We start from the raw sequence: 21,616 nt of genomic DNA, 5'->3' as shown, positions 1-21,616 counted from the left end.
AACAGATACAACTGTGTCACTAAATGTAAGAGTACCATGTGTATGAGAACAGAGGGAAAAACATTGGGGCTGTTTAATTTGTATCAGCATGAAGTAAAAGAAAATTGAGTTTAGAAATATTATCTGGAAAGTGTTTTTATATTTGCATCATAAACAAAGCAAGATGGTCCAGCACATGGCTTTGTGCTGGAGCTGGGAAATGCCTTCAGATGAAGGGTGAAAACAGAGTATGTACTCATAATAAACTGAATATTTGGCAGATATGGATCAGTGTATGGAGTGTCCAGAAACTCACTATGCAAACTCAGAAAAGATCCACTGCCTACTGAAAACTGTGACATTTCTGGCCTATGATGATCCCTTGGGGAAGACACTTAGCTTCATGTCCCTGGGCTTTTCTTCACTCACAGCTGTTGTTCTTGTGGTGTTTCTGAAGAACAGAGACACCCCCATTGTCAAGGCCAATAACCTGGCTCTCAGTTACACCCTTCTCATCACTCTGACCCTCTGTTTCCTCTGTCCCTTACTCTTCATTGGCCATCCTAGCACAACCACCTGTGTCCTGCAGCAAAACATTTTTGGACTTCTCTTTACTGTGGCTCTTTCCACTGTGTTGGCCAAAACTATCACTGTAGTTATAGCCTTCAAGCTCACTTCTCCAGGAAGAAGGATGAGATGGCTATTGATATCAAGAGCCCCTAATTACATTATTCCCATCTGTACCCTGATCGAAGTTGTTCTTTCTGGAATTTGGCTGACAACATCTCCACCATTTATTGATGAAGATGCTCACTCAGAACATGGACACATCATCATCATTTGCAACAAAGGCTCAGCTATTGCTTTCCATTGCATCCTGGGATACTTGGGAGCACTGGCCCTAGGGAGCTACCTTATGGCTTTCTTGTCCAGAAATCTACCTGATACATTCAATGAAGCCAAGTTCCTGGCTTTCAGCATGATGGTCTTCTGCAGTGTCTGGATCACCTTCCTCCCTGTCTACCACAGCACAAAGGGGAAGATCATGGTGGCTATGGAAGTCTTCTCTATCTTGGCTTCCAGTGCATCACTCTTAGGCATCATCTTTATCCCCAAGTGCTACATCATATTATTAAGACCAGAAAGGAACTCACTTCATTATATCAGGGACAATACATATGCTAAGAGAAAAAAGCCTTCTTAAAGTCTAGCTTCTGTGTTTCTTAAATTAAATGATATATTTAAAGACTTATTATTCTTCAGCATCTGAAAACTTACATATAAAGTTATAATGTGGTAGTTGATGCCACAAGCTATTATTTCTTTAGTCATATTAGGCTAATCCCTTTTTCATTTTGAAATATATGCCATGTCTACAGTCTAACTCCTGTATTCACTATTATTTTTCTTTATTTAGTTTGCTTTTGAAATCCTTACTTGTAAGTTCATCCCCTTGCATCATTCACATATTTTATTAATTTGACAACTGTGTTTCACAAAGATTTACTTCCTCTATCAGTTACATGTGCTGATGAACAGACTCAAGTCATATACATCAACTTGGCCTTTTTGAAATAATTTGTAAATTTGACATTCAATACAGCAAATTTGTGTCAATATATCACTTTGTTTCTAAAGTCATGACATTCCACGAATTTGTCATGTTTTCTTTTCATATATTTTATTCTGAAGAAATCTACTTTCTTTGTCATGGATGGAAGTTTTCATGAAGATTATTCTATTTCAGGTCACTGTGTAATAAGCTCCATAGTAAAGTATTGCAAACTTAGGACCTCATTTTATTACACAATGACAAATGTCAACCTGAAAAACAAAATTGGAGTCAGTTTGTGAAACCACTCTGTGAACTAAGGTGATATCACTAGTGCAGATGTAACTACTCCCTCTGACTCTGTATTCACTTTTCTGTTTTAGTCTAAACACCTAAGCAGCCTTTATCCTTTTATTTCTTCAAAGTTCATCACCTTTGTTAAATAGGTAAAAATTGATGTTATTAAAATATGTTTTTAAAAAATGTTTTATTGTAATTATTTGCCTATGTTCATCAGAAAACCAAATATGTATACTGTGTGTGTGCACGCGCGCGTGTGTGTGTGTGTGTGTGCATTTGTGTGTGTGTGTGTGTGTGTGTGTGTGTGTGGCTTTTCAAGACAGAGTTTCTCCATTTAAAAGAGCCAAGTTTCAAGCTCACAGAGTCCACCTTCTTCTACCTCTCAAGTTCTGGCATAATTAAAAGCATATACCACTACTCCCAGCCTATAATTTTCTTCTTTATGTGTATCTTTCTGGCTTTGCTATCAGTGTGATACTAGCTCTGCAGAAATGTTTTCTAATTTATAGAATTATTTGAGAATAACTGAGATCTTCTACAAGATTTAATGAGATGGCTTAGTAGTTAAGAGCACTGGTTAATCATTAAAGGTAGTAGTTTTTGATTCCCAACATACACATGATGACTTAAAGCTGTCTGAAACCCCATTTCAAAAAAACACAAAAGACCCTCTTCTGATATCTACAAGCACCAGACATGAACATATTGCAAGACATAAACATAAGCCAAGCACATGTATGAATGCAGTAAAACAATTTCGGGGCAGTTTTCAAGGCAGGGTTTCTCTGTGTATGTCTGGCTGTCCTAGAATTCATTCTATACACCAGCCCAACCTTGAACTCACATAGATTCCTGTTCCTCTACTTTCCAGTAGCTGGGACTAAAGGCATATGTTACCACACCAGGCTAAAACAAAATTTTAAATATAAAATTAAGATGTAGAAAAGTTCTCTGATGAATTTATTAGATTGTATTTTGTTGTCTGTTTTCTCGTTAGTTTATTACAGGTTTTTGTTTGTTTGTTTTATGCATACTGGAGTTTTCCTGAGTGCATGTCTGTGTATTCCAAGCATGTGCATCAAAAGATTGTTTCAGATTCATTTGGAACTGGAGTTATAGAGATTGCCAGCTTCCATGTGAGCACTGGGAACAAAATCCAGTTCCTTTAGAAGATCACCTAGTGCTCTTAACTGTTGATCCATCTCCCTAGTAGTTGAAATACTTTATGACTGTTTCAATCTCATTTTTGGCCACATATCTACCCAATGATGTATCATAACTTGCTTTTGGAAATCTATCAATTTATGTTTAGAATTTGTTTAGAATTTGGGAATCTCTACGTCTATAGAAACTATGAATCATCACATCAGAGTGTGAAGTCATTACCAGTAAGACTGACTTAACTCATGACTCATTGCATGGGACTTTTGCATTTGTACACCACCATGGTGACATTTCTGGTTTCAAAAATTTTGTCCAGACACTGAATCCTATCAAAATCTCAGATGAATATCTGCTAAGACTTGGGTGGATATCCTTTAACTGTGAAGCCTCAGCATCTAACTGCAAGACACTGAAGAACTACTCATCCAATGCCTCATTGGAGTGGCTAATAAAACAGACTTTAGGATGGCCTGTAGTGATGGTAGCTATGATACATATAATGCTATATATGCTATGGTCCATTCACTTCATGAGATGATTCTTCAACAAGTAGATAATCAGGCCAGGACACAAATTTGACTGCTTTAAGGTAGAGTTTCTTCTACTGAATGATATTTGATCTGATCCATACCATTTAGACTCTCTCAGATGCCCAAATTTAATCAACTAGGAAGTATTTCCCCAAAGATATAGGTTTCTGAACATTTTTCTGGTGAGAAAGGAAATCTACAGATTGGTATAAATGCAATCAGAAAGGCAGTCAAGTGCAAGACACATTTTATCAGAGAAAATTGAGATTTTGATACAAAGCACTTGAACATCATCACACCTCTTCTAATACTGGAAACATCAACAGTTCTTACTCATGAATTTTATCCATGAAGTTGAGCATTTGCTTATTAATTATCATTTACATGGAAATGATTGTAGGGAATGTTTTTCATAAGTTTCCTCAACAGATTCTGCCCCCACTGTAGGCTCTGGGGAATGTACTTGGGTCTCTGAGGGTAACTAAACAAAAAATAGTGCTGATATTAATCTAAGTGTATTCATATGTGTGAATGTTTCTTTCTTACTGTGTATATGTGTATGATTTTGTATTTCTGTAAATCTGTGTTTATATTTGCATTGCTTTGTATATATGTTTTCCTGTTCATCTGTCTGTCTTTCCATCTGTGGAAATGAACAAATTTTTCATGTGTATCAAGTTCTTTTCTGTACAGGTGTTTCTAACTGTGTGTACATTTCTGTATGTATTTGTCAGAGTATGTGTCTGTATGTGACTGTGCATGTGTTTTGTGTGTTTTGTGGATATCTTTGCATGTATATGTTTCTGTGTTTGTGTGTGTATGTATGTAACATTTTATATATGTGTTTCCATTTGCCTGCCTATCTTTGAATGTCAGCATAAATTTGCCTATATGTCAAAACCTCTTGGTGTGGGTTTTTGTATCTGTGTACAATTCTTTGTGTGTTCTTGTCAGTGCATGTGTGTCTATGTATGTATTTTATGTGATTATGTCTGTGTGTCTATTTGGGTGTACATGTGTTTCCTTTTCTTATACTTGTGTGGCTATATGTGTATGTGGGCATGTATGTATATTTATGTGTAAATAAATGAATGGCTGTATTTATTTGTGTATCTCTGTATAGATGTGAGGTTGTCTCTGTGTAGGTGTGTGTGTGTGTGTGTGTGTGCGTGTGTGTGTGTGTGTGAGAGAGAGTTTGGATATTGTATTTGATTCTGCACATATGTATGTGTTTGGGAGTCTCCTATGAAAGAAGTAAAATTCTAGAAACATGATAATTTTATTTCTACAGTGTTTTCATTGTGATTTCTTACCTTCATTCCTCAATAAGTTTACTCTTACTATCAAATCAAAATATGTTTTATGACTCCAAGGAAGGGTATACACATTATAGATCACTGCTTCTATGTCATTGTATTTTGGCTGGCAAATTCTAACTATTGCACATCTTGTCCTTAGAAGGGAAACTTTTCATTTGTCATAGAGAAAGAATTTATAAAACAGTCAGTGATCTCAGGGGACACTGAATCTAGGGTTTGGTGATTAGAAAATACAATCAGCCACACAGTTAATGACTGCAATTAACAAATGTACCTTTTCTGAATTCAACAATCCAAGTCATATCACCGCAGCACTCAAAATGATGTAAGAAATCTGAAATCTGTACTTTCTGAAAATATTGTAAATAAATCATCAATCCACTTAAATAGACAAAGAAATGGTTTCTTGGTTTTGTTTTCCTTAAATATGGTGATCATTATGAAATGTAATGATTGCTGTGCAGCAATGCCCTTCAATTACATTATCATAATCAAAATGCAGCTGTTCAAGGCCTCTCCAACATACTTACTTGAAATACCCTGTCAATACAAATGCTAAAGCCACAGTAACAAAGCTTTCCTTTTGATATCAGGTGTGGAGCAATGTGTGATGTGTCCAGAGGACCAGTATACCAACACAGAGCAGAGCAAATGCATTCAAAAATCTGTGATAATTCTGACCTACGAAGATCCTTTGGGGATGGCTCTTGCCTTAACAGCCTTCTGTTTCTCCTCATTCACAGCAGTGGTTCTTTGGGTCTTTGTAAAGCACCATGACACCCCTATTGTGAAAGCCAGTAACAGAGTATTAACCTACCTATTACTCATCTCACTCTTGTTCTGTTTTCTGTGCTCTGTGCTCTTCATTGGCCATCCAAACAGAGTCACCTGCAACCTTCACCAAATTACATTTGGAAATGTATTCACTGTGGCTGTTTCCACAGTTCTAGCCAAAGCAATCACTGCAGTACTTGCTTTCAAAGTCACAGCCCCTGGAAAACAGATAAGGTACTTCCTGGTATCCGGGGCACCCAACTACCTAATTCCTAAATGTTCCCTATTCCAATGTATTGTGTGTGCAATCTGGCTAGGAGTTTCTCCTCAATTTATTGATAAAGATGGTCACTCAGAAAATGGACACACCATCATCATTTGCAACAAAGGCTCAGCTATTGCTTTCCATTGCATCCTGGGATACTTGGAAGCACTGGTGTCTAATCTTGGTAGTCTTTTCTTTCTTTGTCATAATATCCAACAGTGGCCCTGCCCAAGCTAACTTTTGAAAGAAAGGGGTGTCCTGATACCTCATTCTTTTATACTTTTTCCACACAATCCTTTGTTCCTCATTATAAGCCCCTGTGTAGAGAAGAGATAATTCCAGCCAATCTAACTTTGTTGCTGTATATTTTCCTTGAAGGGCATAAATTATGTGGCCTGTATCTTATATGCTAATCTGATCTGCTGCCAACACTTTTAGGTTGCTAAATCCTGTTTACTTCTTTAAGTTTAATTTGTTCTGATTATCATGTCGCTGGTTAAATACAGGGGCAATGGTCCAAGAGTATCTTGTAACCTGACCCTACAAGGAGAACTCAGGCAACTTTATGTGAGTCACAACCAACAGAGCACAAGGAAAAACTTCAAGAAGAGCCATATAAGATTATTGTCCCTAAAAAACTGGAGGAATAGCGTGCTCAAGACTTTCCTCAGGAAGCTTAGAAGCTTCTCCTGGGGGAAGGCATAAATGAGTCATAAAAATTTCTGATCATTCCAATATCCCTAAATTATAAATATATTAAAATCCTTCCACTTCTTTTTTTTCACTTCTTAAAAATACAGATATCTAGACATAAACTGAAAGAAAGAATGATAGAGACCATAATATGTGACTCAGCTTTGTTAGATCTTTGTGAAAGAGTTGCATGGGCTTTACGATTTTCATTGTTCCCATTAGATATGGATGTGCTAGGCTTCTACATTTCCTTGTTTCTAACAGGGATAAGGTAAAAAGTAGAAGGTAATGAACTCTTTATGTTCATAAAGCTTTTCAGTACATTCTACTTCATGTTGCTCTCTGTGTCTTATGTCCTTCAGATTGCATATGAAACTTTCGATCCTATCCTGAGTGGTCATGAACAATTTCCCTATCTATATCAGATGTCCCCCAAGGACAATTCTCTGGCACTAGCATTGGTCTCCTTCATACTTCACTTCAGCTGGAACTGGGTTTGGCTGGTCATCTTAGATGATGAAAAGGATAGAGTTTTTTCAGTCATATCTGAGAAGAGAGATGGAAAATATAAAGTCTGCTTTGACTTTGTGATCATCTTCTCAGGCTGTGAGCATTTATACAAACCAGGAACTGAATTGTGTTACAATCAAATCATGGATTCATCCACAAATGTTGTCATAATTTATGGTGACACAGACAGCATTACATATTTCAGCACTAGAATGAGAGACTCTCTAGGTATACAGAGAATATGGGTTACCACAACCAGTAAGAGAGGCATAACTCATGACTTGTTCCATGGAACTCTTGCTTTTGTACACCACCATAGTGACATTTCTGGTTTTAAAAAAAATAGGGCTCCATTTCAGGGGTAATTGTCATACAAAAATATTTCATTTTAACTCAAGAAGTTCTTCAATTGACTTTAGGCAATCTAACTTTTATCCAGGTTTCCCCAGTATTTGCAGCCTTTGTAACACATTTTGACCTCATGAAACACTCAATATTCAGCTCACTACTCATCAATCTAACATGTCCTCTCCAACAAATAAATGAGGCTGTGCACATTCAGTTGCTTTTCTTTTTACATACAACTTGCATGTTTTGCAATTCTAATTTATTGGAGGTTGCATCTGGAATCTCAGATTTGAGAACATATCCTTTCTGTTTTAGATGTCTTTAAATCCTAGCTTGCTATTCTGTTACTGTAATTAAACTCTGATATAAACAAAGTGAGGAGGAAGGGGTGTTGGCTCATAGGTTAGAATCATGGAAAGACAAGCACAGGTGTCTGGAGACTGGGACAAAATCACCGACCATGAAAGAACACTACTTATTAGCCTGCTCTGCTTGATATTTCATAGAGCCCTGACCAAGTACGGTATTGACCACAGTAAGGTGGGAACTCCTACATCCACCACCAATTAAATAAAATGCATCACAAGGATGAGAACAGGCTCATCTCATTGAGAGAATTCCTCAATTAAAGTTTCCTTTGTCTGTTTCTGTACTTTTTGTCAAATTGACAATAATTGACTTTAAAACTCAGGGTGCAATCTCCTTACTATTTGCATCTCAACAGTACAGCATACCATCAGCCCTTTTTCATAAATTTATAGACATTGAGAAACAATTCAACATTCGTCAACTTATTTTCAATATTCATAGCTTGCCATTACACAATGGACTAAGTAAAATGTAATCAATCATTTGGTGTATGTAAAATAAGATTATAGAAATCTCTACATGCTGATAGAATATATACTTATAAAAGAAATGGGCATAAATCCTGATCTGCATGTGTCTAATTTTCCTCAGATGCCAGCCTCTGTGTGCAGTGCCGATTGTGGTCCTGGATTCAGAAAATTCTGGCAGGAGAGAATGGTAGCTTGCTGTTTTGAATGCAGCCCCTGCACTGAAAATAAAATTTCTAATGAAAACTACGGGTTTGCTGCTGTGCTAAATCTTTCAAATTGATCTTAGTTAATGATGTTAGTAAATACAAATAAGTCTTTTAAAATACTATTTATTCATTAATTTTGCAAGTATGTATGTGTCTTGCATATATGTTTATTTGCACATGTGTGTGTGTGTCAGTGTTCGAGTTTTGTGTTTTTCTATTCTCTTCAGTTGCATATGTCCATCTCTTTAATATGGGCCTGCATTTTTGTACATGTATCCGGGCATATATGTATAGTGTAAATAAGTGTGTAGCATTATGTATTTATCTTTGCATGGATGTGAGTCTCTGTATGCATGTGTGTGTGTGTGTGTGTGTGTGTGTGTGTGTGTGTGTGTGTGTGAGAGAGAGAGAGAGAGAGAGAGAGAGAGAGAGGGAGAGAGAGAATGTTTCTGTGCACAAATTGTAAATCTATGCTTGGTGTCTCCATGTTTATCTTTATTTGTGTTTGGTAGCTTCCTCTTAGAGAATTAAAATTTTAGGGACTGTATATGTTTATGCATACCCTGTATGTACAAGAGCCCATGAAAACTAGAATATAGCATCAAATCCACTGAACTTTTTCATGTGACTGCTGGGAATGAAATCCACAGTCTCTGTAAGATTAAAATAGAGGACCAAAAAATGTATAAATTTATGAGAAAATACTATGAGGTAGAAGATTTTATATAATATCCACAGGCCAGTTTTCAAAGGTCAGGTGTGATTTGAATCCAAGAAGGGGGGTTAAGTGTTGACTCATGAATTAGAAAATATGAGGAGCTTTATATTCATTATTTTTACATATAGCACCCATTTATTAATGATTTCATACAGAAAGCAATTAGACACAAACATTCAAATGGTATTGTCATATATAGAGCCCATACTACTCAAGTGATTATTTATTTAGGATTGGAAAAATGCTAATATCTAATGGAGAGTTTTAGAATATTTTTGCCTATACTTCTATGTAATTGAATTTCTTAAAAGACTTTCCTTGCCAGTGAAATTGCTCCACAGTTAAACAACTTTCTACTAAGGCAGATAACCTGATTTTATTCCCAGGACCCATGTAGTAGTACCAGGTAATCAACTCATAAAAAAATGTCTTTTGACCTCCATTCCAACATAAAGCATACTAAAAATAATTAAACAAAGTATAATGAACTTGTTTTAGATGTAAAACATAAAAATAAAGAATATTTACATTAATAAAACCTACATAACTTAATATTATTTTGTATATGGGATGGTTGGATACATGTACACAAGTGCAAGTGCAGATTAGGGGCAACTAACATCCCTGTAGTTAGACTACCACTCAGTTGTGAGACACCTAACATGGGTGCTGACTGTGGTCATGGACTCACGAAATCCTGACATGTGGAGCCAGTGGATTTGATTAAGCTGCTTCCTAAAAATGAATTTTTATTAAATTATTTTATTTATTTACATTCCAAAAGTAGGCCCTCTTCCCTGTTCCCCCTCCCAAATTCTTCACACCATTCCCCAGCCTCTGCCTCTGATAGGGTGCTCTCCTACTCACCAATTCACCCCCGCCAGCATCCCTCTTCCCTGGAGCATCAAGTTTCCACAGGGCATCCTCTCCCACTAAGGCCATACAAGGCAGTCCTCTGCTACACATGTGCCTGTGTATGCTCCTTGGTTTTTGGATCAGTCTCTGGGAGCTCTGAAGGGTCCCAGGTTAGTTGACACTGTTTTTCTTCCTATGTGTTTACAATCCCCCTCAGCTCCTTCAGTCGTTCCCCTAACTCTTCAGTATGAGTCCCCGACCTCAATCCAATGGTTGGCTGTATGTATTTGCATTCATCTCAGAAGCTTGGAAAGCCTAAAGAGGACAGCCATGAAAGGTTCCTGAATGTAAGCACAATATTGCATCTGTAATAGTGTCAGGGTTGGATGTGCTCACATGGGATGGATCCCAAGTTGGGTTGGTCACTAATCTCAAATGACTGAGAAGCATTTAAAGAAATATTGAACAGCCTTAGTCATGTGGGAAATGCAAAAAAATTACCCTGAAATTCCACGTTACAGAATTGCTTAGATCAAAAATTCAAGCAACAGTACATGTGGGCTGTGATGTGGAGAAAGAGGAGAACTATATTACTGGTGGGATTGCAGACTGGTAAAAACATTCTGTAAGTCAATCTGGTGGTTCCTCAGATGATTGGAAATAGTTCTACCTGAACCCAGCTATATTACTTCTGATAATATTCCAAAAAGATGTTCCACCATACCACAAGGACATAGGCCACACTATCTTCAGACATCCCAGACATCCCTCAACAGAAGAATGGATACAGAAAATATGGTATGTTTACACAATGGAATATTACATAGATATTAAAAATGAGGACTTCATGAATTTTGTAAGTAGATGGATGTAACTAGAAAATATCATTCTGAGTGAGGTAAGCCAGACCCAAAAGGACATGCATAGTATGTAACCACTGATAAGTGGATAGTAACCAAAAAGTTCAGAATACCCATGATAAAATTCACAGACTATAGAAAGCTTACCAAGAAGGAAGGCTCATAAATAAAATATCCAATAAAAAAAAAAAGAAAGCTCAAGTTTGGATACCTCAGCCTCACTTAGTAGGGGAAACAAAATAATCATGAGAGGCAAAGGGAGGGAGAAACCTGAGAAGGAGGGGGAAAGGGAGCAAGATTAGGTATGTGGGGAGACAAGAGAGAAGCACAGAGGGCCAGCAAAACGAATGAAAATATGCAGCAGTAAAGGGTGGGGTGAGGGGGAACTTCTAGAGAGTCCCAGAGACCTGGCATGAAAGAGACTACCAGAACTAGATGGGTATAACATTAGACAAAATGCCTCACTGTGGGGACATGGATCATCTCCAGTAAATAGACATGGCCCCCAGCTGAGGCAAGAGGCAACCCACCCATCTTCAAAATTTTTAAACCAGAATTGTTTCTGTCTAAAGAAAATACAGGGATGAAAATGGAGAAGAGAATAAAAACAAAAATTCTAATAAGAAAAGTGAGAGAGTTTGTTGCTGTGCTAAATCCTCCACATTCATCATTCTCTTCTCCTACAATGGAAGGCTGATAGGGTCTAAAAAACAGCTATACAATCAAAATATATCACTTTCCTAAGTAGGTCTTTATATGACTATGACCATTAACAATCTCACTTTAAGTAATACCTCATGCATTAACATACATCATTTACTGACTGAAAATTCATGGCAGATGCATTTTCTCAAATAAAGAGTATTAGTAGCTAAACTACAATTTAAAAGAATTCTACACATTTTTATTTTTTTACTTTCATTTTTTACAGTACAGTTCCAAATTTTAAAAAAATCAGAAATGCAAACAGAGACATAACAACAGAACTGAGGAAATTCAAAAAAATCATCAGATTCTACCACAAAAGCCTATACTCAACAAGACAGGAAAATCTAGATGAAATGGATGATTTTCTAGACACATACCATGTACCAAAGTTGAAACAAGAACAGGTAAACTATCTAACTGCCCTATATCCTCTTAGGAAATTGAAGAAGTCATTAAAAACTTCTACACATTTTTCTAGTGATTAATCTCATCTAAAACCAGATGTATATTTGATTCCAGTCATGAATCTTTAATAATATTTATTCTTTTTACATGTATATATGTATGTGTACCTACATAATTTTATGGGTACCATATATGTGTAGGAGCCAGTGAGTACAAAATATGGTAACTGGACTATGATATGTGATTGCTGAAAACCAAATCAAAGTCCTCTGTAAGATTATGAAGTAGACAAAGAATTACTTGTAAAATTATCAAAAGCTGCTAAGGATGACACTGAAAACTTTCTGCATCATCTGGACACCACTATTTTAAAGATTAATGAATGTGATTTGAAATCTAGGAAGGTGTGAGTAATTATTGACTTATAATGTAGAAAATATGAGAAGTCCTGTATTTAATATATTTATATATAGCACTCAGTTTGTTGTGTCACAATTTGCTGTTTTACTAAAAACCGTTAGCCAGAATTACTCAAATTTTGTTGTAATTTTCAGAGTACTTATTACCCAAAATGTTATTTATTTAGCGTTGGCTACATACAAATCATAGACAGATTTTTACTTCTTTAGCCTGTAATAATAATGACATTTATGGCCAATAAGATTGTTCAGCAGTTAAATCTCTTGACACTAAAGCTAATGAACTGAGTCCATGCCCAGGACCCATGTAGTAAGATTAGGTAACCGACTCCTAAAGGCTGTCTTCTGACCTTCATCCATTTCCTCATATAACATACTCAAAGTTATTAAATCATCATGAAAATTATTTTAATTAAAAAATAAGATTAAGCCCTACTTAGACCATTAAAAAATTAACAAAAATATTTTAATTATAGGTATGTGAAGTGGAAACTTAAGGGTTCTTTGGAAAGTCAATTGTGCTGGATGTGCTTTACTGGGGCAAATACAGGTGAAAGGCTAAGGCAGACTTGTGAAGAAACAGCTAAAACAGACACAACTGAAAGGATGTTCTGCTGAAACTAGCATATGAAAAGACATGTGATGAAGGATTCTTCGCTAATGACATGCGTGTATCAGTCTGCCTTACATTGCATGGTTGAGGTCCATTTGTCAGGACTCCTTAGAAAGAAATGTACCAAAAGAACTTCTGGTGATATACTGCAGCTTCTTGCCACTTCCTTGGACTCGGGTCAATTGGAAGAGTGATATCAGCTATGACAGACTCACATGCTGAGGCAAGACACATGCTGAGATAAGACACATGCTAAAGCAAGTCACACAGTAAGGCAAAACCTGTGGAGGATATGTGATGTTTGGAGGAAATATGAACAGGACTCCAAAGATAGTGACAGAGTCAAAACTAGGTTTGCTTATAGAGCTAGCTGTGCAGTACTTGTTGTTCCCACATTTTGACTGATCTTGACTTCACTGAGAGTGGCAAAACTGAGAATTTCTCCTTGTGTTCCTGCTGGTGGTTCCTGCTAACTCATGCCAATTCAGCTGAGGCCTGTCTATTCCTGCTAGGTTGTGCCACCACTGCTGCTGTTCCAAATCTACTGAACTGGACTGTTGAAGTATCCATGAAGTGTTTGTGAGTGGATTGAGCTGCTACTGCTGCTGGCTTGTGAACTGAAGTACTGATTTCCTGACAACTCAGATGGGATTTGCTCTAAAGAACCACTTGTAAACAGATTGACTTCCCCTGTATCCTTTCTGTTCCACTATCTCTGGTGGGTGTTAGGCTGCAAGGAAGGTTAAAGCATTTAAGAACCATCACTAAAAATACGTTTTGCAACTGCTGTGACACAAGAAGTTAAGACAGCTACTTTAGTTAATGTTTTAGCAAAAAAAAAAAAAAATGTTACTAATGTGTTGAATATACAAGAGGATTTAGATAGGTATTTGGAAGAATGGATTGATGCCCTTATCCTATTGAAATTACTGGAAGGAGGTTCAGAATTTAAGGGTAAGGAGCCATCTTGAATGTCATGCCAAATACCATTGGATTCATGTTAGTTCTATGATTTACAGTGGTAGTCATTATAATTAGGAAGACGTTTAATGACACCTGCAGCATATTTGGCATAATTCTAACACCTCTCTGGATATTTTAATGATACATAGGGAGCTTATGAATTTCAAGAATGCTGCTCTGCTGAGCGTTCATGTGGTAGATACTCCAGATGAAACTACCTATGACCTGAGGTCAGTATTTCCAATTTGGTCAAGCTTCAAAAATGGCACATATAGCTTGATCATGCTAGCCCTTTTTGTCCTAAGAATACTCTTATTCCTGCCCATTGTGTTAAAGCTTTTCTTTAACAATATCAACATGTTGGCAGCCAAAGTACATGACTTGAACCTGAAAATGAACCCACAGACAGTTATTAAATTAACAGGCTGGCAAGCCAAGGACGGGTAAGATTCTGCACAGAGCCTTACTAATCTAACACAGAAGTGCATTTCTTTTGATAATGAATATTCAATAATGGGTAAGGAAGGCATTCTTGTCAGAATGACCTAAGACAGGCTCAGTCTTGTTAATGAAATAAAAAGGGTGACAGGCAGAGAGCCTTTGGGGCTCCTTGGAAAGAATCTGACATGGGCCAAGGACAAGGAAATGGGCTGCTTGGCAGGAATATGACATAGGACAAGGACAAGGAAATAGGTTTCAGGCAGGAATCTGACATTAGGCTAAAACAAAGAAGTAATTTCAGGTAGGAATCTAAATCTTAAGCTAGAACAAAAAAGTAATCTCAGGCAAGAATCTAAATATTAGGCTAGAACAAAGAAGTAATTTCATACAGGAATCTAAATTTTAGGCTAGAACAATTTCAGACACGGAAATGACCTTGGGCTAGGACAGGGAAGTAGGCTCAGATACTTTGGTTTTTCTGATAAGCCCTTAGAAACAGTGATCATGGGACTGTTCACATAATTGAGTTTAATGCCTTGCTTGTTCTTTGACTATTTGTGTTTATTCTCTTGATTGTTCTTTGACTATTTGCATCTATTTTATTGCTAGACCCTCAACCTAGAACTGACCTTAATACATGCATGTAATTGAAATGGTATAAAAACATAAAGGACGAGGGAGGATATGACAGGTGGTTTTAGAGAGGGAAAATGGGGAAAGAGGATGATATCTGTATTGTAAATAAATAAAATATCCAATAAAAATATAGGTTTTGAAAGACTAAATGTGGTATGTATGTGCAGTAGGTGATTATGAGTACACAAGTGCAGGTACAAGTGGGAGGAATCCAATCACCTAACATGGGTTGGAGGAACAGAACTCCGGTGTTCTGCAAGGAGAGTACATTCTCCTCAAAGCTGGGCCAACTACCCTCCCCCATAAAAATTAACTAATAATAGCTTTCCATAAATGCATTGTTCTGAATAAAAATAAATGATACCCTGGAAACACACTATCATTTTCTGAAATTATGCAAATATTTGGTACAATTGCAGTCACATTTCCTAAATTTATTGTGTTATTCTTTGTGAGGCCAGAGAGAAAGATAAAAAAGAAATAAAGTTTGGAACACATATGACATGCACACTGAATGAAGCAGAAATAGTTACACTAAAACTTTATTATTGCTTTCATTTTTTTATAGCTTTTTAGACAAAAACTTCTCTACATAAGAAAAAATTACCTCAGAGATGAAATGTTACATAAAATGGAAGTTACACAGCTTCTCATTCTATAAGCTAATTATAAGTTCGAAGCAATTTTCACATGGCCTTGTTTCATCATAGTACACACCTGTGGCCTCATCCTTGAACCTCACTTAGAATATATGCTTTTCCTTGATCACAAATCTATCCCAAGTCTATTTGTCTTCTTAGTGAAATTAGTAAATGCTTATGTTATTCCTTGTTATGCAGTTTTATCTACTATTCTATGAAGAGGGGAAACATTCTGTTCCTGATTCTAACTTTATTACATCTTTATAGCAAAAATAACTAAAACCATCTTCTTAAACTTTCTTCCTAAAATCATTTGAATCAAATCATTAATTCTACAAGATCTTTAATTCATCTAAATAACATTAACTCACAAAAACTCATTTTCATGTTGATCTGCAGGAAATTTTTTCAATAGGGTGGGCTACCACCCAGGAAGTAATCACACCAGGATATAGGCAGTGAGAGTCTCCCAGTATCCACTGACACCAAGCCAAATAAATGAGGAATATGGTGATGACAAACACGAAAAGGCATAACACTAGCAAGAACCAATCCTGGGACAAAGTCTCTAGGGACATGCCACACCAAAACATACCCATGATAGCTGGGCAAGATGGGGGACCATTTCCAGGGAGCTCACTATCCCACTGCAGCCCTTCCTACATGTCCCTTTAAAAATCCCTTATGTCAGATGAAGACCCAACTGAGGATGAATTAACTTAATTGTTTACTGGAGTCTTCAAACATTAATATTATAAATTTAGGAGTTTCACCACTCACTCTCACCCTCTAACTTCCCCCGTATAAAACCCACTAACTCCCAAAATTATGAATACTTTTATTATTTTCATATGTACACACACACATACACACACACACACACACACACACATACTACTTACTCATTATATTTAGCATTGCTCTGCATGTCAGTGTGTTTGGGCAAGTGAAATCTTATTAGAAAACATATTCCATGTCTTCTACCACTAGAAGACAGTCTGCATTTCTGATAGGGACAGCATCCATAAAACATAGAGTAATACTTAGGATAGCAGTGAATCCATGTGACTTAAAACTTTAAAATACACTCAGAATATTGTGAATAATAATGTTAGCATCTGTTATTCTGTCAGTCTTGGTCATTTGCTCATAGTATCAAAACTGTACAAAACAATATCTGATTTCTGACAACATAATAAATGCTATCTTGAAAATAAAGGAAAATAGATAAGAAATTATTGCTTAATTTCATTCCCTATCATGATAATGAACAAACAAAAGTTATCAAAAAAGATTTTACAGTATCTTTACAGGATATGTCACACTTATAAAAGGGAAAATCTACCAATATGATTTCTCAATTCTGAGTATCTCTGCCACAAATGCAATGGCAACAACATTCAAAGAAGAAACTTTACTAAAGCTTAAATCACAAAATGAACTGCACACAATAATTGTGTGCAGAGTGGGGAGACTTCAGCACCCCACTGTCACTAATGGACAGATCATGGAAACAGAAACTAAACAATGAAACTAATAGATGCTATGAACCAAACATATTCAAAGTATCTACAGAAACTTTCACCCAAAAACAAAAGAGTATACCTTCTTCTCAGCACATCGTGGAACCTTCTTCAAATTTGACAATATAATTGGGCACAAAACAAGCCTTAACAGATAGAAGATTATTGAAATAACACCTTGCATTCTGTTAGATCATCAAGGATTAAGGTTAGACTTCAACAACAGAAAACCCACATACTCATGGATGGAAACTGAACAACTTTCTACTCAATGATCATTTGGTGGGGGGTGAGGGGTGGAAGGAGAGAGAGAAAGAGAGAGGGGAGAGAGAGAGAGAGAGAGAGAGAGAGAGAGAGAGAGAGAGAGAGAGAGAGAGAGAGAGAGACTAGAATTCAATGGAAATGAAGGCACAAGATACCAAAAATTTTAGGACATAATGAAAGCAATGTAAAGAGAAAAAAAAATCAAAGCATTAAGTGCCTTTATAAATAAATTGGAGAAATATCATATTAGCAATTTAACAGCACACCAGAAAGCTCTAGAATAGAAACAAGCAAGCACACTCAAGAGGAGTAGAGGACAGGAACTTGTCAAATTCAGGGCTGAAATCAATCAATTATAAACAAAGAGAATACAAAGAATAAACAAAACCAAGAGCTGGTTCTTTAAGAAAATCAACAAGATAGATAAATGCTTAGCCAAACTAACTAAAAGGCACAAAAGCAGTATCCAAATTAACAAAATCAGAAATGAAAAGGGAGACATAACAAGAGACATTGCAGGAACTCAAAAATCATTAGTTCTTACTTTAAAAACCTATAATCAACAAACCTGGAATATCTAAATGAAATGAATGATTTTCTAGACAGATACCACTTACTAAAGGTAAGTCAAAATCAGGTAAACTGTCTCGACAGATTCATCACCCCTAAAGAAATAAAAGCAGTTAAAATATCCCAACAAAAAAGCCCACAGACAGGTGGTTTTATTGCAGAATTCTACCAGACCTTCAAAGAAGAGATAATACCAATATTCCTCCAACTATTCCACAAAATAAAAACAGAAGGAATACTACCTAACTTATTCTATGAAACTACAGTTACACTGATACCTAAACCAAACAAAGAAAGAGAAAATCAAACCAATTTCACTTATGAATATTGATTCAAAAATACTCAACAAAGTTATTGATAACCAAATCCAAGAACATATCAATAACAGCATTCAACACAATCAAGTAGGCTTCACCAGGGATGTAGGAATGGTTCAATATAGGAAAACCCACCAATGTAACCTACTATATAAATAAATTGAAAGACAAAAATCACATGATCATCTAATTAAATGCTGAAAAACGCTTTGACAAAATCCAACACCTCTTCATGTTAAAAGGCTTGAATTGGTACCTACTACTGTTGTGATTAAAATCAATGACCAAATTGCAACTTGGGAAGGAAAGTGTTTATTTGGCTTATCATCATCACTGTTCCTCATTGAAGAACTCAAGCAAGGCGGGAACTTGGAAGCAGGAGCTAATGAAGAGGCCATGGAAATGTGCTGCTTACTGGCTTACTCCTCATGGCTTGCTCCTTTTTCATTCTTATAGAACCCAGAACCATAAGTCACAGTGTGCAACCACCCACACTGTAAGAAAGTGCTCTAGATCTTAGTCTTAAGCAGGCATTTTCTCAGTTGCAGGTCCTCGCTCTTCAACCAACCTAACTTGTGTCAAGTTGACATGAAATCTGCCAGTACAATTGTAATACATAATTCCATTTTTGTTTTTATGTTTATGCAAGGAGGCTGTATGTGGTGTTTGATGCCTGGAATCCTAATACTTGGCAAGAAATGGAAGCATGAGTTTCAAGATCCATTGTCAGATACACTGTGAGTAAAGCCTAGACTACCCCAGTTCTTTTCTCCAAAAAGAGAAGTGAATTTGTATTTGTAGAAAGAAACACACAAAAAGGACTTGATAAAGGCTTTATACCGTTTGTGAAGACAAGACATTATGAATATATAAGCCACTTCTTACAAATTATCTTTGAATTTCTGTACTGGAAGAATTTACATAATATGAAAATATTCCTTTGTCCTGGTGCTCCATTCATCCTTTAAATAGAGGACCAAGTACAGCCTTACATGAAAATTCAAGAAATCACAACCATATTTTTTTAGATTAGGACTGAAATTTTTATATGCAGTTCACGAGATAGCAAGATTTTAAGGCTAATTCATCTCCAAGTTGATGAAAGAGGAGAGAATTTGGGCTGCAAGCCCAAATTAGTTCTCCACAGACAGAAATATGTCTTCAATCACTGTCTCAATTGGCTGAATCTGAGGGGCACAGAAGGACACTTTGTTTCATGTAGTACAAAGATTTGTTCTTCACTTGGATTCTAGGTATTCTCCTGGGTTTGTTTTCAACCAGACCTCATCATTCGAGTTTCTCCCCCTTTGCTTAGTTTTACTGTGAGTCATGCTAATTCAGATTGACCAGCAAGATATCTGGTTACTCTAAACCAGATATCTTGTCATTGATGATGACCATGTCATCTACATCATTGATTTCCTCATCTTTAGAGCCAGTATTAGCTGGGAAACCACCCTATGTTTACTACTTAGAACACAATGGTAACTGGAAATAGCCTTTAATATGTATACTCTTACTTTATTTCACAATAGAGTTTCACCTTTCTTGTGCATGCATTCACAGCTGTTGTCATGTCCGTGTGTTCAATGGCTCAGTTAACCACTGAAAATGCTGCACTGCAGACGACTGTTATCTCTGTGACAGTCATTCTTACAAACAGTGCTTGTAAAACTGAATAGCTAAGCCAGGAGTGATAGCAGCCTTTAGTTGCAACACTCAGAAAGCAGATGCATATGGATATCTGTGCATGGAGATCATCCTGATCTACACAGGGAGTTCCAGGACAGCCGGGCTGCACAGTGAGACCCTGTCTCAAAGAGAGAGTGGAAGATAGAGAAAGGCTCAGAGGTTAAGAGTACTTGTTTCTCTTGAAGAACACCCAAATTTGATTTGCAACTATAGCATCTCACAACCATCCATATCTCCAATTCCAAGGGATCAGACTCCCTCTTGTGTCTTCTGTGGGCACCAGGCAATGACATGGTCCACATACAAACATACATGCAAGCAAAACATCCATACACATAAAAAAAATCTAAAAATAATACCAGATAGCTGTACATATAAGAATTAAATTAGATGCTTATCAATTTCAAAGCCACCAGAGACCTTTACTGAAGTGCTGACAATAGAACTGCTAAAGGAAAGCACAGGTGGCTAGAGAGATGGCTCAGGATTTGAGAGCACTTGTTGCTCTTGCAAAAGAACTAGATTCAACCTCCAGCACCCTTATGGTAGCCTACAATCATCTATAGATTCAATCCCAGGGGAACGTATGCTCTATTGCTTCTGAACTTCATGGGCATCGAATATGCATGTAATCTACGTAAACTATACAGGCAACATATTCATAAAGAATAAATAAGGGAAGAATAAATAAGAATGAAGGATAAATAAGGCATTGTGTTTGGAATTGTGGAGGAGCGGGTGTGAATTAGAATGTCTCAAGAGTGTACATTAGTATATAATATAAGGATAATATAGGAGTAAGGGAAGACTTTCTCCGCAAGACTCCAGTTGTTCAGGAAATAAGGACAACTGTCAATTACGACATCATGAAATCAAAAGGCTCCTGCATACAAAAAAAATTAACAAAAGCAATTTAGTAAATAGGCACCCCACAGGATGTAAGAAAAACTTTGCACTCTGTACATCTGACAGAAAACTAATGTCTAGAATATATGAAGAAGACTAAACAACAACAAAAAAATCAGACAATCCAGTCACTAAGTAGGCTAATGAAATAACAGTTCTCAGAAGATGTAATGCAAATAGCCAGTACACATGGTGAACAAGTCCAAGTTCACTAACTTTTGGAAAACTGGAAAACATTTAGGTTCCATCATATCCCAGTCAGAGTGACAAATTTTTAAAAATTGTTAACAAGTGCTAGGGTCTGTGGATGTGTATCTCCCCAAACCTCAGAATGTCTTTGGGTGCAGAGGTGATTCGATGGTCCCAGGAGGGCGGGTTGATTAGATTCGAGAAAGGCATTGTGTTTGGAATTGTGGAGGAGCGGGTGTGAATTAGAATGTCTCAAGAGTGTATATTAGGAGAGATGCTTTCCGTCTAATTTCACACAGGCATGTGTGAGGATCAAATTCCAGCCTTGGTCTGCAAGTGGGTTCATAGCAGAAGACTCTTGAGCATGTTTCAGTGAGTAAGACTGGGAAGAATAAAACATGATATGGCAGAGCTGGC

General features: G+C 36.7%; 2 protein-coding genes across 2 annotated transcripts; both read left to right on the top strand.

Moving 5' to 3' along the window:
* Nucleotides 1–261: 261 nt before the first annotated feature.
* On the top strand, nt 262–1,183 carry LOC114639893 (vomeronasal type-2 receptor 116-like). The gene has a single exon (XM_028788694.1). The coding sequence runs from the start codon at nt 263–265 to the stop codon at nt 1,181–1,183; it is 921 nt and encodes a 306-aa protein (XP_028644527.1). The 5' UTR covers nt 262.
* Nucleotides 1,184–1,788: 605 nt separating this feature from the next.
* Nucleotides 1,789–6,120, top strand: LOC114639895 (vomeronasal type-2 receptor 116-like). The gene is made up of 2 exons (XM_028788696.1): nt 1,789–1,825; nt 5,438–6,120. Exons 1-2 carry the CDS (start codon nt 1,789–1,791, stop codon nt 6,118–6,120), a joined length of 720 nt encoding a protein of 239 aa, XP_028644529.1.
* The last annotated feature ends 15,496 nt before the right edge of the window (nt 6,121–21,616 follow it).

Source organism: Grammomys surdaster, unplaced genomic scaffold, assembly GCF_004785775.1.
Source record: "Grammomys surdaster isolate TR1022 unplaced genomic scaffold, NIH_TR_1.0 125757, whole genome shotgun sequence".
In the NCBI taxonomy this organism is placed as follows: domain Eukaryota; kingdom Metazoa; phylum Chordata; class Mammalia; order Rodentia; family Muridae; genus Grammomys; species Grammomys surdaster.
This window is presented reverse-complemented; position numbering and strand designations above follow the sequence as displayed.

What these genes read in the sequence shown, in the direction of transcription:
- LOC114639893 (XM_028788694.1), top strand. Translation starts at nt 263, where the DNA reads ATGGATCAGTGTATGGAGTGTCCAGAAACTCACTATGCAAACTCAGAA.
- LOC114639895 (XM_028788696.1), top strand. Translation starts at nt 1,789, where the DNA reads ATGACAAATGTCAACCTGAAAAACAAAATTGGAGTCA. An exon ending in GAAAAACAAAATTGGAGTCA is followed by an intron (nt 1,826 to 5,437) that starts GTTTGTGAAACC and finishes TTTTGATATCAG; the next exon opens with GTGTGGAGCAATGTGTGATG.